Genomic DNA, 12,921 nt, shown 5'->3' with positions numbered 1-12,921 from the left:
GTCTTTGGGGGCAGATTCAAGTGGCACGTCTGCTGGGGGCTGCATCTAGCTCCAGAGACAGTACTCCTGGGTGCCAAAGAGGAATGCAGATGTAACAATTCGTACTCCCCAAGTGGGGTGAGTGAGGGTTTTCAACAAAAGGATAAGTATTAAGCAGTGAGTTACCCCATTACACTGGCATTTTTAGGGGAGCTTTGGCTGCAATGGAGAGACATGGGACCCGGCAGGAGGCTGGTGTGACCACCCAGGGTCCTCTCTCCTTTTGGTATCCTTTCTTTCCCTAGGAACAGGAGACATTTACCCTGAGGGCAGTGGGCCATCACCACCCTTCCCCCCACTCCCAAGGGAACCCACTGAATTCGGGAGGCAGACGAGAATTTCCTGCACTTAAAAAGTCCCCTGGGTGCTTTTTAATCCAGCTCCCTGAGGGTGGGATTTCCATGTTGTGCAGCCCTTGCAAAGTTGGGATGGCTGCCCACCCTACCCCTAATCCCATGCCCACCCAGGCCCATATCAGGAAACCTTTCATTTTAGCTCTCCTTCAGGGTTGAGGTTCAGTGGGGGGTTTGCGTTCTCTGATCTGGAAAGAGGGTCTGTGTATGTGTACACGGTGGGGGCCGATTATTCAGTCTCAAAGAGTTTCACTTATGGGGGAGCCTTCTGGCCTGTTGCTCAGAAACCCGCTCTCCCACACCTCCAGCGCCTGGGCTGGCTGTGTGACCTACAGCTTCCAGCTGACCCTCTCTGGTCTGTGCATCAAGTACGGGAGACGGACTACACTTGCAAGATGGACTCACCTAGGACTCTCAATATTCAGTCCTGTAACAGAGGAGGGAGCCCAGACATGAAAGAAGTCCCCTCCTCCCAGGGAAGGGGGAACCACAGGCAGCTGCAACACAGAGGAAAGAACACAGCAACCAACCTTCTCACATCTTTATTTGAAAGGCACAGCTAAGCCCACCCTCGATACAGCATTTTCACTTCTCTGCAGAGTTCAAACGACTGAACACAACAAAAGCTGACAGTCTAAAAGGCTATATACAGACACAGGTGTGGGTGTTGCTTTTTTTTAAAACATTTTTCTGTCCTTTTTTTTAATCCCCTTAAAAGACAAGCTAGTATACTGGAAGAAAAAAAATAAAATAAAAAAACAAGACAACTTGAGTACCCTCATCTTTATTTGGGAAAGGGAGAAGGGGAATCTTGGGTTGCCCACCCCACCCTGCTCATCCTGGCTGGGAGAGTCTCGAGGACCAGGTGGGCACGAGCGTCTGGAACTAGCAGAGGTGAATGGATGGGAGGTGGAGGGAGAGAAAGGGGTGCCCAGGGCAGGAAGGGGCAACTAGCATTGTGTTTGCATGCAGTGCCAGGGTGGGAAGCTGGGGTGTGCCCCGAGGGCCCAGCGGGCAGACTGTCAGTCACACGTGTGCAGAATGGGGAAGTGCAGGGGGTGTTAGACTTCTCGAGGTTTTGCTCCCTTCTGACCTGGCCTCCCATTTTCGTCCCCAGGCCTCAGCTGGCCTTATCTGTGGTGCAAGCAGGTATTCACCTGTTCAGGCTGCAGGGGGGAGGAGGAAGGAGACGGGGGAGCCAGAGCAAAGCTAGGGGGTGGCACACAAGCAGGGCCAGGGCCCCAGCAGCTACCATAAATACTACCAGGAGTTGAGCCAATCCAGAGCTGCACTGTCTTGCGGTGAACATTCCTCTTTCTGTGTGTCTTGTCTCCTCTTTGTCCCCCCACCCTCCCCATCCTGGCCCCCTGCTAATCTGACTTCTCGCCGTCATCCTCCTGGTGGGTGTCACCGTCGTGTCCATTCTTGTCTTCCTTAGAGAGGTGGGCCTGGGAGCCCAGTGCGGACAGTGAAAGGAGGCCGGTGCCTGCGCTGACCGCCGGCAGTGAAGGTGGCTGCAGCCCCACGGGCAGTGGGGTCAGGGGCAGGGCCAGAGCCTGCAGCTGGGACAGCTGGTGGGCTTGGAGCTGCTGCTGCAGGGCAGAGGCAGGGGGGTGTTAGCTACTTCCAGTCCACTTGCCGCCTGCCACTCTTCTGACCCCCTATCCCCCACCAACCAGGCCCCAGACTTACTCGAATGATGGAGTTCAGCTCTGGAGCGGTGACCTGCTTAGCTCTCTCGATGGCTCCCAAGACTTGCTGCTGATGCTGGAAGGAGAGGCCAGAGGGGGCTTGTGTCAGAACCCAGGAGAAGCCCCACGTGGCCTTAGTGCTATCCCCCACCCCCCACAGCTCTCCATCATACCAGAAAAGTCCCCTCTCCCGCTACTTCCTTGCACCAAGTCTTTTCATCTGGGGAATGGGGACAAAGGGAGATGCATAGAAGACCCAAAGGGGTTGGGGACAGATACTTAGAAAAAGGCCTTTGGGGGAGTCGGAGAGAAACTTTGGATTATGTGCTATCTGACACCACGTGCAAAGAAAAGCGCAGCGCACGACCGGGCCCAGTGTGCAGCGAAGCCCTGTTCTTCCAACAGCTCAGAGACTGCGCTGTGAGACCTGCTAATGTGCGCTCCTGTCCTTGCACAGCTGGGGACAGCCAGTGAATTCTGGCAGGGCTGGGGTATGACTCTAGGTTCAGGGAGTACCTCCCACCCTTTCCCACCCCCTCGCCCCAAACCAGTGTCTCCTCTTTGCCATATTCCTTTGTGTCTTGGCTGCTGGGAAGCCCCCAAGGCCTCCAGGACCCTTTTCTCTGGGCCTTACGGTGCCCTTCTGGAACGGTCCCTAGGCATGTGCACCCCTCAGAGGTCCCCGATATATGGGTACAGATAAAAGGGAAAATGATGAATTATCAACAGGAAACCTGGCAGAGAGCAGGAGCTTGACCTTACAGTCTGGCGGGACACAGGTGTGGGGTCTGCGTGGACCAGGTCTTATGCCGGAAGTTTGAGGAAGGGCTGGGTGCCTGGTTCCCCGGGGGAGTGCACGTGAGCCTCCCCCAAGTACATACTTGTGTGTGTGTGTTTACATCCGCTGCAGCTGCATCTCCTATGTAACTATGTCATGTCCACATTTGGAACTGGGCATGTGTGCACATCTCTGTATGTTTGCACAGATGTGTACATGGTGTGCGCCTATGTATGTGTGGGCACCATGTGTATCTGTGTTGCATCTATGTTTATCCACGTGTTTGTCTTCCTATGTGTACAGGGTGCCTTCCCCACACATGCCCCTTGTCCCTGGCCCTAAGCAGCCCACAGGGCCTCACAGGTAAAATCTCAGGAGAGTGAAAGATGAAAGCAAAACAAGGGAAAAAATTCTTGGTGCAGCCTTTGGCATAGCTGACATTTTTACAGTGAAATGACTCACTCAGGCTAAGAATTCCACAGCAGGGTGAGGCCCCTCCTTCTACAGCCCTGCACCCCTGGGGGCTCTCCAGCCTGGGGATTTTTTTGCACAGGCTGTCTAGTAGCTAGGAGGTCCAAAAAGGGGAGGCGTGTGCCCTGGGGCAGCTCACTGCTGCCCTAGGTGACTTCAGTGGGGAGGGCCCCAGCAAGTCATGGTCCATCTTCCTCCTCCTTCTCTTCCCTGAAGCCCCAGGGGCACCACTCACCTCTTGGGAAAGGTAGGGGAGGACCTGGGCACAGATCCCATTCAGCCTCTTGACAATTTCGGCCTAGAACAAACACACAGACTCTTTAGTCCCCAGTCCCCTTGTGTGGGTGCAGGCACAGACCAGCCCAAGAGGCCCGGGGTTCTGCCTAAGAGGGATGAGCTCAGACAGGGTGGCATTGACACTTGGGGTCCACCAGTGTCCGTTCAGTGGCAAAGGTGGGATCTGAGGCTGGTGCTCTGCCCTGCAGCTAACAGTGCAGGCACAAGCCGGAATCCAGACTGGGCCACTCCGGGTCTGCGTGGTCGTGAGCAGATGACCCCCAGGGCCTGGTAGGTAGTGAGCACTCCGTGGGAGAGAGGGAAGGAGAGGGTAGGGCAGTGGCATCATTGTTCTGTGACATCCCTGATAGTGACCTCCTCAGGGCAAAGGTGGCTAAAGCAAGGCTGGAGAGCGAGGGGTAATCGGAGGGTTACTTGGAGAGTTACAGGGAGCGTAGGTATAGATATCACCTTCTTGCCATTGTCACAAAGGAGAGACAACAGGGTGGGGGTGGTATTTTGAGGAAAGGCCTCTGCCCCTCCTCCTCAGGCAGAACCACCTCTCAGGGAGGCCTAGGAAAGCAGGGGGGCGCTTGGGATGGAACAGGATCACAAAGGCAGAACTTGGTGTTCAGCCAAGGGGCGGGCTCCTACCTGCCTGGGGGTGCCATGGAGAGAGCGAGAGGGCGTACCTGCTTGTGCATCTCAATGTTCAAGCCATAGGACATCTCGTAGTACTGCGTGAGGGGAGACAGAAAAAGAAATGGGGGCAGGTGAAGGATGGGTGGGCTCAAGAGACAAAGAGATGGGAGTGACAGAGAGAGACAAAGGGGGAGGGAGAGAAGAGGAAAAAGCAAGACAGAGACATGGAGCAGGAAGTGATGGAGAGGGGTGAGCAGGAGGAGACAGGAGGGGGAAGACACCCACACCGGAACAGCCCAGGTGCCTGGTGGGGCTGCTTAGAGCTGGGGGAGCTCTAGGGCCTTGGCCCCAGCTTGGCGCCCAGGTTTCTGGGTGAGTATCCAGCCCCACCTCCCCCAACACACACACACACATTCCAGGGCTCCTAATCTTTTATCTTTATGTGTCTTGTCTGCGGGTGGCCCCAGACTGCAGGGAAGTTTGCCTTCCTGGGTATAAATAATGGAAGATAAACAAAGCCTGCTGGGTTTGGCTCTGGAGCCAGCAGCCCCCCTCCCCGAGGCCCAGATCTAACCCTGGCCCCTCCCGTTCTAAACCTTCTCAGGGCTTCCGTTACCGGCCACCTCTGGACAGCCAAGTCGCTCCTATACCTTTGCTGGGTCATTTTTCTCTCCCCACCTCCATCCCCCCACCACGCTCCTACTCATTCTTCAAGACCCCAGGGGCAATGCCCAATTCTCGGAGCAGCCTTCCTCAGGCTCCCCTCTGGAATCCCCCAGTCCCTCCTGGGTCCTTCTCTGCCCAGCCCCCTCCCTCTGGGACTGGGAGCTTCAGTCTGGTTCTGCCTCCCCCACAGCCTGGGAGAGCAGGGCTAGGGACTGGGCCAAGGCAAGAATTTTTGATGCAGAAATTGCCACCTGGTGGGTATGAAACAGCAAGTGATTCTGGCAGTGTGGATGGGCAGGGTCTCAAATGTCAGTCCGAAGAATGCCTTGTTACCCCTCCCTCCCACCAACCTCAAAGGTGTCAGCCTCCCGGAAGGTGGTGTGTATGTGTGGGCGCGCGCGCGCGCGTGTGGAAAGTCTAGGAGTCCTCTTCCCAAAGCTTGGGAGAGGAGGGGTTAAGCACTAGGATGCCTGGATCTTGGGGGCGGGGATCCGGCTGCTCCCCCACGTCAGTTCCTGGCTTCCACAGCCACTGCCTCTTCTGCTGGCTGCCAAGGACAACCAGGGGACCTGGCAGGCCCAGACTGCAACCCGGTGGTTTGGCACCTCCACCACCGCCTGGGCCAGCAGCCAGGCCAGCAAGGTGGACCCTGAATCCCCACACTTCCCAGAGGAGGCGGCTCGGGTTTGGGCAGGAGCTGCTGGTGGTGGAGGAGAGGCTGGGGCCCCCACATTCCCGCCCACTCGCCTCGGCTTGCTCACCATCACATAATGACGCTGCATCTCCGACTTCTCGCTGGCCAGTTTGTCACATTCGAGCTTCAGGCTGAAGAAGAACATGGGAAGAGGGGGTGGGGGCTGGGCTGAGCCCCAAACTTTGACAGGGGACAAACACTCTGTGAGGATGGGGCTGGGGGTAGCCTCAAGTACCCTAACTGTAAAATGGGCATTAGGAAATCAGCTTTACAGATCCAGTGGTGGAGAAAACAATGATAATAATAAAAAATAACAAGTCAGAGCAAACGCTGTGACTCTAGGTCAGCCAGAGTCAAACAACCTTTTACCCATCCCCAAACCTGAAGGAGATCAGGAGGTCAGTACCGTGAACATCACTCATCGTACAGATGATGCAGTAGATGCCCAGAGAGCTTGAGTAACTGGCTCAAGGTCACACAGCCAGGAAGTTGGCTTCAGAGCCACACTCTCAACCACTGGGAAAAACTCTCCAACAAGGGGCAGGGACAAATAGAAACTGTGAAGGAGCCCAGGAGAGGGCCAGGGGCTGGCTGGCAGTGCTCTGGGTTGAACTCATCAAGAAATCTCCAATAGGACCCAGCCACTCTTAGGGGCCTTGATTTTACTAGGGGTTAAAGTTCCACTGTTGGTTAATAAGAAATGGTGACATCCCTGGCCTCTCTCAGGCTTCCCAGCAAGGAGGAGCTGTGGGCATTTCTCAAAGCCCCTCTATTAGGGCGTCAGGTAGAGAGATTGATGTAAAGTTAATCTTGCTAGACTGGGTTCAAAGTTCAGCCCCACAACTTGGATGCTGTGTGACTCTGGGCGGACCCTTCTACCTCTCTGGGCCTCAGTCTCTGTACCTCTTGAAGTATCAACTTCCCTGGGTGGGGTGATGAGGATGAAATGGATTAAGACTAGAAATGTTCTTAGAACAATGCCTGGCACCGAGTAAGCATCCACTGAATACTTGTTGATCTCCATCACCCCAGGAACCTGGTGTGTCACTCTGCCAGACTGACCGTAACTGTCCACCCCAGTCCAGAGACCAGCCACAGCTGGGGTTGTTGTGGCCCCTTTGTTTTCTCCAATTTTTAAAAAGTGATCATTTGTTGCCAACATTTAAAAACAAGCAGACAATTTCATCCCAAATTCTGGGTTTCTGGCCCCTCGTGAGGGCCTAGCAGGTCCGAGAGCCAACATGGTAGGATCCCTCACAAACAGTGTGAAGGCCAGGCCTAGGGAATGGTGTCCCCAAAGCTCAGGGAGGGGTCTGGCTTATGGAAGGACACGTGGCACCATGGCAGCACTGTGACCCCCGGGTCTCAGAGACTGGCAGTCCTGGTGCTCACTGTGAGGTGGGCATGGACCAGAGGGGTGGCGGGAGGACCCCCTGCAGGGGCTCAGAAAGGCCAGACCTGCCGGGCAAAGACCCTGAAACGTCTGTGCCATGGGACCAAGACAAAGCTCCTGGGCGTGTGCCCTTCTGCCCTTCGACCAGCACTGTCTCAGTGTCCTCATCTTTGAAGTCGGCACAGTAATAGAACAGCAAGGAAGATTAAACACAAGGATGTGTATTCAGTAGTTAACACTTGGGGAGCATGGGAAGTACCCCAAGAGGGTGGATGTTAAAAAAAAAAGAAAGAAATATATGTATCACCACTCCCCACTTCTTTTCGGAGAAAACCCAGGATCCTTTCTCGAGGGTAAATCGAAGTCCAGAGGGGGCCCAAGACCTCGCTGAAATCAGTGGCTGGGGACCCCTTCTGGTTCCTAGACAAACCTCTCCTCTGCCGCACATAGGTGGAAAATTTGCATTCTGGTGGAGAATTTGCATTCTTCGAACCAGACACTGGGTGCGAATGTCAGTTCTGCCACTTTCTAGCTGTGCTTCCCCTAGAAATCCCTAAGCTTTCCGTGCTTGGTTTCTCTCCGTGTAAGGTGCAAACAGTAATAGCTCCTTCCCCTCAAGTCCTAGCACGTGGCAAATGTTAGAGATTAAATTCTGGGGGGAGAATAAAAATCTCTTGGATGCCAGGAACCCTTTCCCCCTAAACCGGGCAGAGAGATAACAGGTTGCATAATTTTTTTTGGGGGGGTGGTTTCATTACTTTTTCTTTTGGGAGGTGGGAGTCCACACCAATTCCAGTTGTTGGGAGGTTTTCAGTTCAGTGGGGATTGGGGTCGGGGTGGGAGAAGGGTTCTGAAGCCATACAGCTGAGTGTGAGTAAATCATTTAATTTTGTGCTTCTGTTTTCTCATCTGTGAAATGGGCTGCTCTGAAGACTAAATGAGTTTAATACTGGTCAAGTGCCCAGGACAGCGCCTGCCATACAATATGACACTCTACACTTATATTTTTTCAAGTATTTGTATACAGCAGGGCCCACAATCTCCGCTCCGGGCCTCCTTCTTGCCATCTGCGTTGGGGGCTTCACCTGTTCCCGGGCAGGGACCCGAGCTCCGGCTCACCTGTGGTACTGCGCCTGCAGAAGCTGAAACTCGTCTTTGATGCGGTCGCAGGAGTCGGAGGTGGTGAATTTGAGTTGCTGGGGTAAGTGCGACGAGCCCTGTGGGTAGGGGACGGCCCGGGTCAGGGCCAGGCGGGTCGGGCGGCCGCTCACTTCCCTCCCGGGCGCCCCAAGGCAGCAGCAGGCGCAGCTGCAGCGCCGCACCCCCGCCCCCAGCTCTGCCCCACTTCCCCGGCCGGTGTTTACTGCCCCTGGCGCGCCGCGTCCCCGCCTTCGCTTCCTGCCCCCGCCTCTCCCGGGGAAGCCGCCGGGGTGGGTGCGCCCCGGAGCGTCTATGTCCCTCGCCACCCCCAGGCTGTGGAGGTGCTCTTCAACGCCCGCCCTTGGTGGGGGGCAGGGTGCGCCCTCTACTGCTGCTCCAAAGCGCCGGGAGGGGGGTGCACATCCGAGAGCCCCAACTGCCTCCGGAAGGGGGGAGAACGCGTAGTAGGGAATTCCCCCTCCCCAAGACGGGGAGAGAGGCCTCCCCGCAAAGTCCCATTCGGGGAGGGCCCTCTCTCAGCACCCGAAATTCAACTGGGGGCCCCCACCCCAGATTCTCTGCACCCTTCCTCCACGCCGCACTCTTCCGGGAGGGGTGCGTCTCGAATCTCCTCCCGCTCCCAGGCCCCGAATGCAGGCCCAGTGTTAGAGGTGCCTAGTGGGGCTACCAGTGCGCTGGAGGCCAAGGCCGCCCAGGCCCTTCTTGGCTCAGCGGGGGGGCGGGCCGCAGGGCTTAGGGGCTGGGGTGGGGTCCGGAAGGAGAGCTGGAGAGGACCCCGCCTGGGAGCTGGGGGGACTCCGGGCCGGGAAGCTGGGAGGGGGATAAGGAGCTACAGTGGGGGAGAAAGTCTGGGGAGCTGGGGGTGGGGTAGAGTATCGCTGGGCCCGGACCTGGAGGGGACCCGGCCATGGAGTTGGGGGGAGTCGCTGAGCAAGGAGCTGGGGGAGGGAAGGCGCAGGGCTCGGATCTAGAGGGGGATGGTACGGCGGGGAACTGGGGGGCGCAGGGCCGGGACCTGGAGGGGGTGTGCCAAGGGAGGACCTGGGGGGCCCACAGGGCCGGGAGAGGGGAGAGGGGGGATGGACCGCCGGGAGCTGGGGGGTGCGCAGGGCCCGAATCTGGGGGGAGGGCGCCAGGCCACGGGCCCCGCTTACCGAATGCCTGCTTTGTGGAAACATCATGTCAGTCGCTGTGGGGGGGCGCGGGCTGCGCCCCGGCTGTGCGCCCCGGCTCCGGCGCCTCGGGGCGCCGGGCGGCCGCGCCTTTGTCCCGGCGCCGATCAGTAGCTCCCGGGGCCGCCGCCGCAGCCTCCTGCGCCCGGCCTCGACCGCTTCCTGCGCCCCCTCCCCGTGCGCCCGGCCCCGGCGCGCCCCGGGCCCCGCTTCCTGCGCGCCCGGCGCCCCTCCCGCCGCCCGCCTCCTCGCACGCCGGGCCGCGGCTCCTATTGTCTAATGGCGGCGACGTCGGCAGTGGCCGCGGCCTCGGCTGCGCGGAGGCTCCGACTCCACCTGCTGCTGCCGCCCGGGCCCCGTGCGCGCCGCCGAGGGGGGGGCGCGCGCCCGGGGAGGCCTGTGGATCCCCACCCAGCCCGCCTCTCGGGCCGCCAGTGCGGTGACCTTGGGCCTGGCTCAGCCTCGGCCCCCAGCCCCCTGCACTGCGCTGTCGCCCCTCCGGGCTAGGTGGCCCTGGCAGCCGCCTCGGCCTCGGTTTCTCTGTCAAAAAAGAGGCCCAGTGGCCCCCATCGAAACCACCCGCGCTGTCGGGGAGATCTGGACGCGTGCCAGAGACATGCTCTGTAACCTTGGCTTCCTGGCTGTTCTCTCTGAACCTCATTTTCCTCTATTGTAGAAAGGCAGGAGTCATACCTGCAACACACATGTATTGAGCACCTACTGTGTGCCAAGCCCTGCTCCAGGACGTGGGGTGGGGGTGGGGGGCGTGTAAAGTTCCAACCCTGGTGGAGATGACAGATGAGACAAATATTTGAGCCCAAACCTCGGCAGGTCAGATGGTGGTAGCAGCTATGGAGAAAATAAACCAGGGGTGAGGGCCAAGAGGGTGCAATTTTAAACCTGGGCAAGTCAGTGATGGCTTTCTTTCCTAAAAAAAAAAAAAAAGGACCTGAAGGTGACAGAGGCAGCCAATAGGGGTATCCGGTATGGTGGCTTATTCAAGGAGACAGTAACAGCAAGTGCAAAGGCCCAAAGACAGCCCTGTTTTTGGTGCAGGGGACCCTGGCAGGAAATGAGAGCAGGAAGGCAGGGCTAGCAGCTTCCAGCATCGGAACAAGGGGCCTTCCCCCAGAATGGCCTACACTTGGGTTCATGATTTGCTGTTCCGGTCTGGAAATTCCTAATTATTTTGAACAAGGGGCTTTGAAGTTTCATTTTGCATTGACCCTGCAAATTCTGTAGGTGGTGATGCATTATTGATACAGGGCCTTGTGGGCCACAGGAAGGACTTGAGATTTTACTCTGGGGGGAGTGGGATCCACAGAAGGCTGTGGGCAGATGAGGGGTGGGGCCTGGCTTGGGTTTTGATAGAATGTCTCTCCCTGCCATGTGGAAATTGGGCCTCAAAGAAGTGGTTGAAATGATGCATGTTACAGCCCTAGCAAGTGTTTGATGCAGTCTTTTAATTCTCATATCATCTTCAACTATGCAGCTTGCCCTCTACAAATGAATAACTTTTTTGATCCTTGGGTTTTCTCATCTGTAAAATGGAAAGTTAGGACCTCATCACTTTTCCTGGGCAGATGAGGGCCTAAGATGAGGGTGAAATGAATAAGCAAAATGTAAAGCCTGTGCCCCCCAACCAAAAAAAATCCTTCAAGATAAATAATACTTTAATGCAATACTTTTAAAAATAAAAATTGATGCCAAAAAATGACAGTGACGGAAGGACTCTAGACTTGAGGTGGTGAGCACACAGTGAAATATACAAAGGTTGGATTATAATGTACAACCTGCAATTTATGTAATATTAACCAGTGTTACTCCAATAAATGTAATAAAAATAGATAAAAATGCATGATGAGCAAAATGTCAACCTATTTTAAAAAGACAGGATCCAGCCCTTGCTGGGGTGGCTCTGTGAACCAAAGGGTTGGTAGTTCGATTCCCAGTCAGGGCACATGCCTGGGTTGAAGGCCAGGTCCCCAGAAAGGAGTGTGCAAGAGCAACCACACACTGATGTTTCTCGCCCTTTCTCCTTTTCCCTCTCTCTAAAAATAAATGAGTAAATAAAATATTAAAAAAAAAACAAACCCACAGGATCCAGCCCTGGCCGTTGTGGCTCAGTTAGTTGGAGCGTCCTCCTGTAACCGAAAGGTTGCGGGTTCAATTTCCAGTCTGGGCATGCACAGGAAGCAGCCAGTTGATGTTTCGCTTTCTCCTTTCCTCTCTCTCTCTAAAGCAAACGTTTGGAAAGTTCTTCAGTGTTCCCCTCGGGTTCTGGAGACATAGACCCCACAAATCATATGAGAGTCCCTGACTGGGACAAGCTACAGAATTTTGGGGGCCCAGGGAAAAATGAAAATATATGGCCCCTTGTTCAAAGTGATTAGGAGTTTGGAGATGCACGGTCCTTCGCTGGAGAGGACAGTCCTGTCTGAGTGCCTGAGCTACCTGCCCACGAAGCTGGCCGTGCCCCCAGCGCACACTCCTGCACACGTCGTGGGGACCAGATGCCCGTTCTCCTGGGAGGCCGCCTGCACCTGACCCTCACCTGGGCAGGCCCTTCCCAGTATGACGGCGCTCTGCAACCAGACACTCCCATTTTAACAGGCTCCAGAGCTGGTCGCAGACACTCCCAGCCCAGTGGGGTCAGGACTGGGCCACAGGAAGGGGCTCGGGGCTTTGCCTTTGAAGGAGAGTAATTATAAAAAAGTCATTTTCAGAAAAAAGGGCCTTTAGGCACATAGCAAAGCCCAGAAATGTGACCCAAACTATGAATAATAATAAACTAAGCCACCTGCACGTGTTTTTACTACCACACCAGTCTCTGCCTTAAGCACATTAAGTCTAGGTACCGCCATTATGACATTTGAACGAAGGGGAAATGAAGGCACTGAGAGGTTAAGTGACTGCCCAAATCACACAGCCAGGAGGTGGCAGAGCCAGGATGTGAACCCAGGTACTTAGCCTCTTGACTCTGGGTTACTGCCCTTCCAGATGGGGCATGAAGCAGGGCATGGTGGGATACTGGCTGGGGAGGGCCAGGGCCAGAGCCGCGTGGACCTGCCTTCTGCACTGAGGAGATGGGACTTGACCTGGAGGGCACTGCAGAGCCGTGGGGGGTTTCAGAGCAGGGATTGTCCTCACTGTTGACATTCTGGCCCCGATTGTTCTCTGTGGGGGACTCTGGGCACAGTGGGGTGTTGAGCATCATCCCTGGTCTTACCACTCTCCCAGGAGCACCTCCCTGTCCAGGAGCAGAAAGGTATGTAGACATTGCCCATGGGGGTGGCAGTGGGGGGCAAAGTCATCCCCAGCTAAGGAGCCCTGGCCTAGAGAAATGGAGAGAGATCGCCAGTGCTGAGGGATAGAAGGTTTTGCTGGTAGTGGGAATGGGGGAAGGCAAGGAAAGAGGCCACTAGATGGGGGGGGGGCTCCCAAACCGAGGTTCAGGAGAGGGGCAGGCTGGGCTGGAGCTCTTTGGAGGTAGAAAGAACAGCACACAGCAGGGGAAGAAAAGGCAGGGTGGGACGCTGCAACCAAGAGGGGACAGTTTTGATAATGCAACTAATTTGGGGAGAA

General features: G+C 56.1%; 1 protein-coding gene across 1 annotated transcript; it reads right to left on the bottom strand.

Annotated features, from left to right (window-relative positions):
• Positions 1 to 918: 918 nt before the first annotated feature.
• On the bottom strand, positions 919 to 9,881 carry TLE5 (TLE family member 5, transcriptional modulator). Its single transcript, XM_045830907.1, has 7 exons — positions 9,319 to 9,881; positions 8,123 to 8,220; positions 5,678 to 5,741; positions 4,301 to 4,345; positions 3,568 to 3,630; positions 2,085 to 2,159; positions 919 to 1,984 (listed from the first exon to the last, which is right to left on the bottom strand). Exons 1-7 carry the CDS (start codon positions 9,343 to 9,345, stop codon positions 1,763 to 1,765), a joined length of 594 nt encoding a protein of 197 aa, XP_045686863.1. The 5' UTR covers positions 9,346 to 9,881; the 3' UTR covers positions 919 to 1,762.
• Positions 9,882 to 12,921: the final 3,040 nt, after the last annotated feature.

Source organism: Phyllostomus hastatus, unplaced genomic scaffold (assembly GCF_019186645.2).
Source record: "Phyllostomus hastatus isolate PE091 unplaced genomic scaffold, TTU_PhHast_1.1 phas_contig_159, whole genome shotgun sequence".
In the NCBI taxonomy this organism is placed as follows: domain Eukaryota; kingdom Metazoa; phylum Chordata; class Mammalia; order Chiroptera; family Phyllostomidae; genus Phyllostomus; species Phyllostomus hastatus.
The sequence above is the reverse complement of the archived record's forward strand: the minus strand, read 5'-3'. Positions and strand labels throughout refer to the sequence as shown.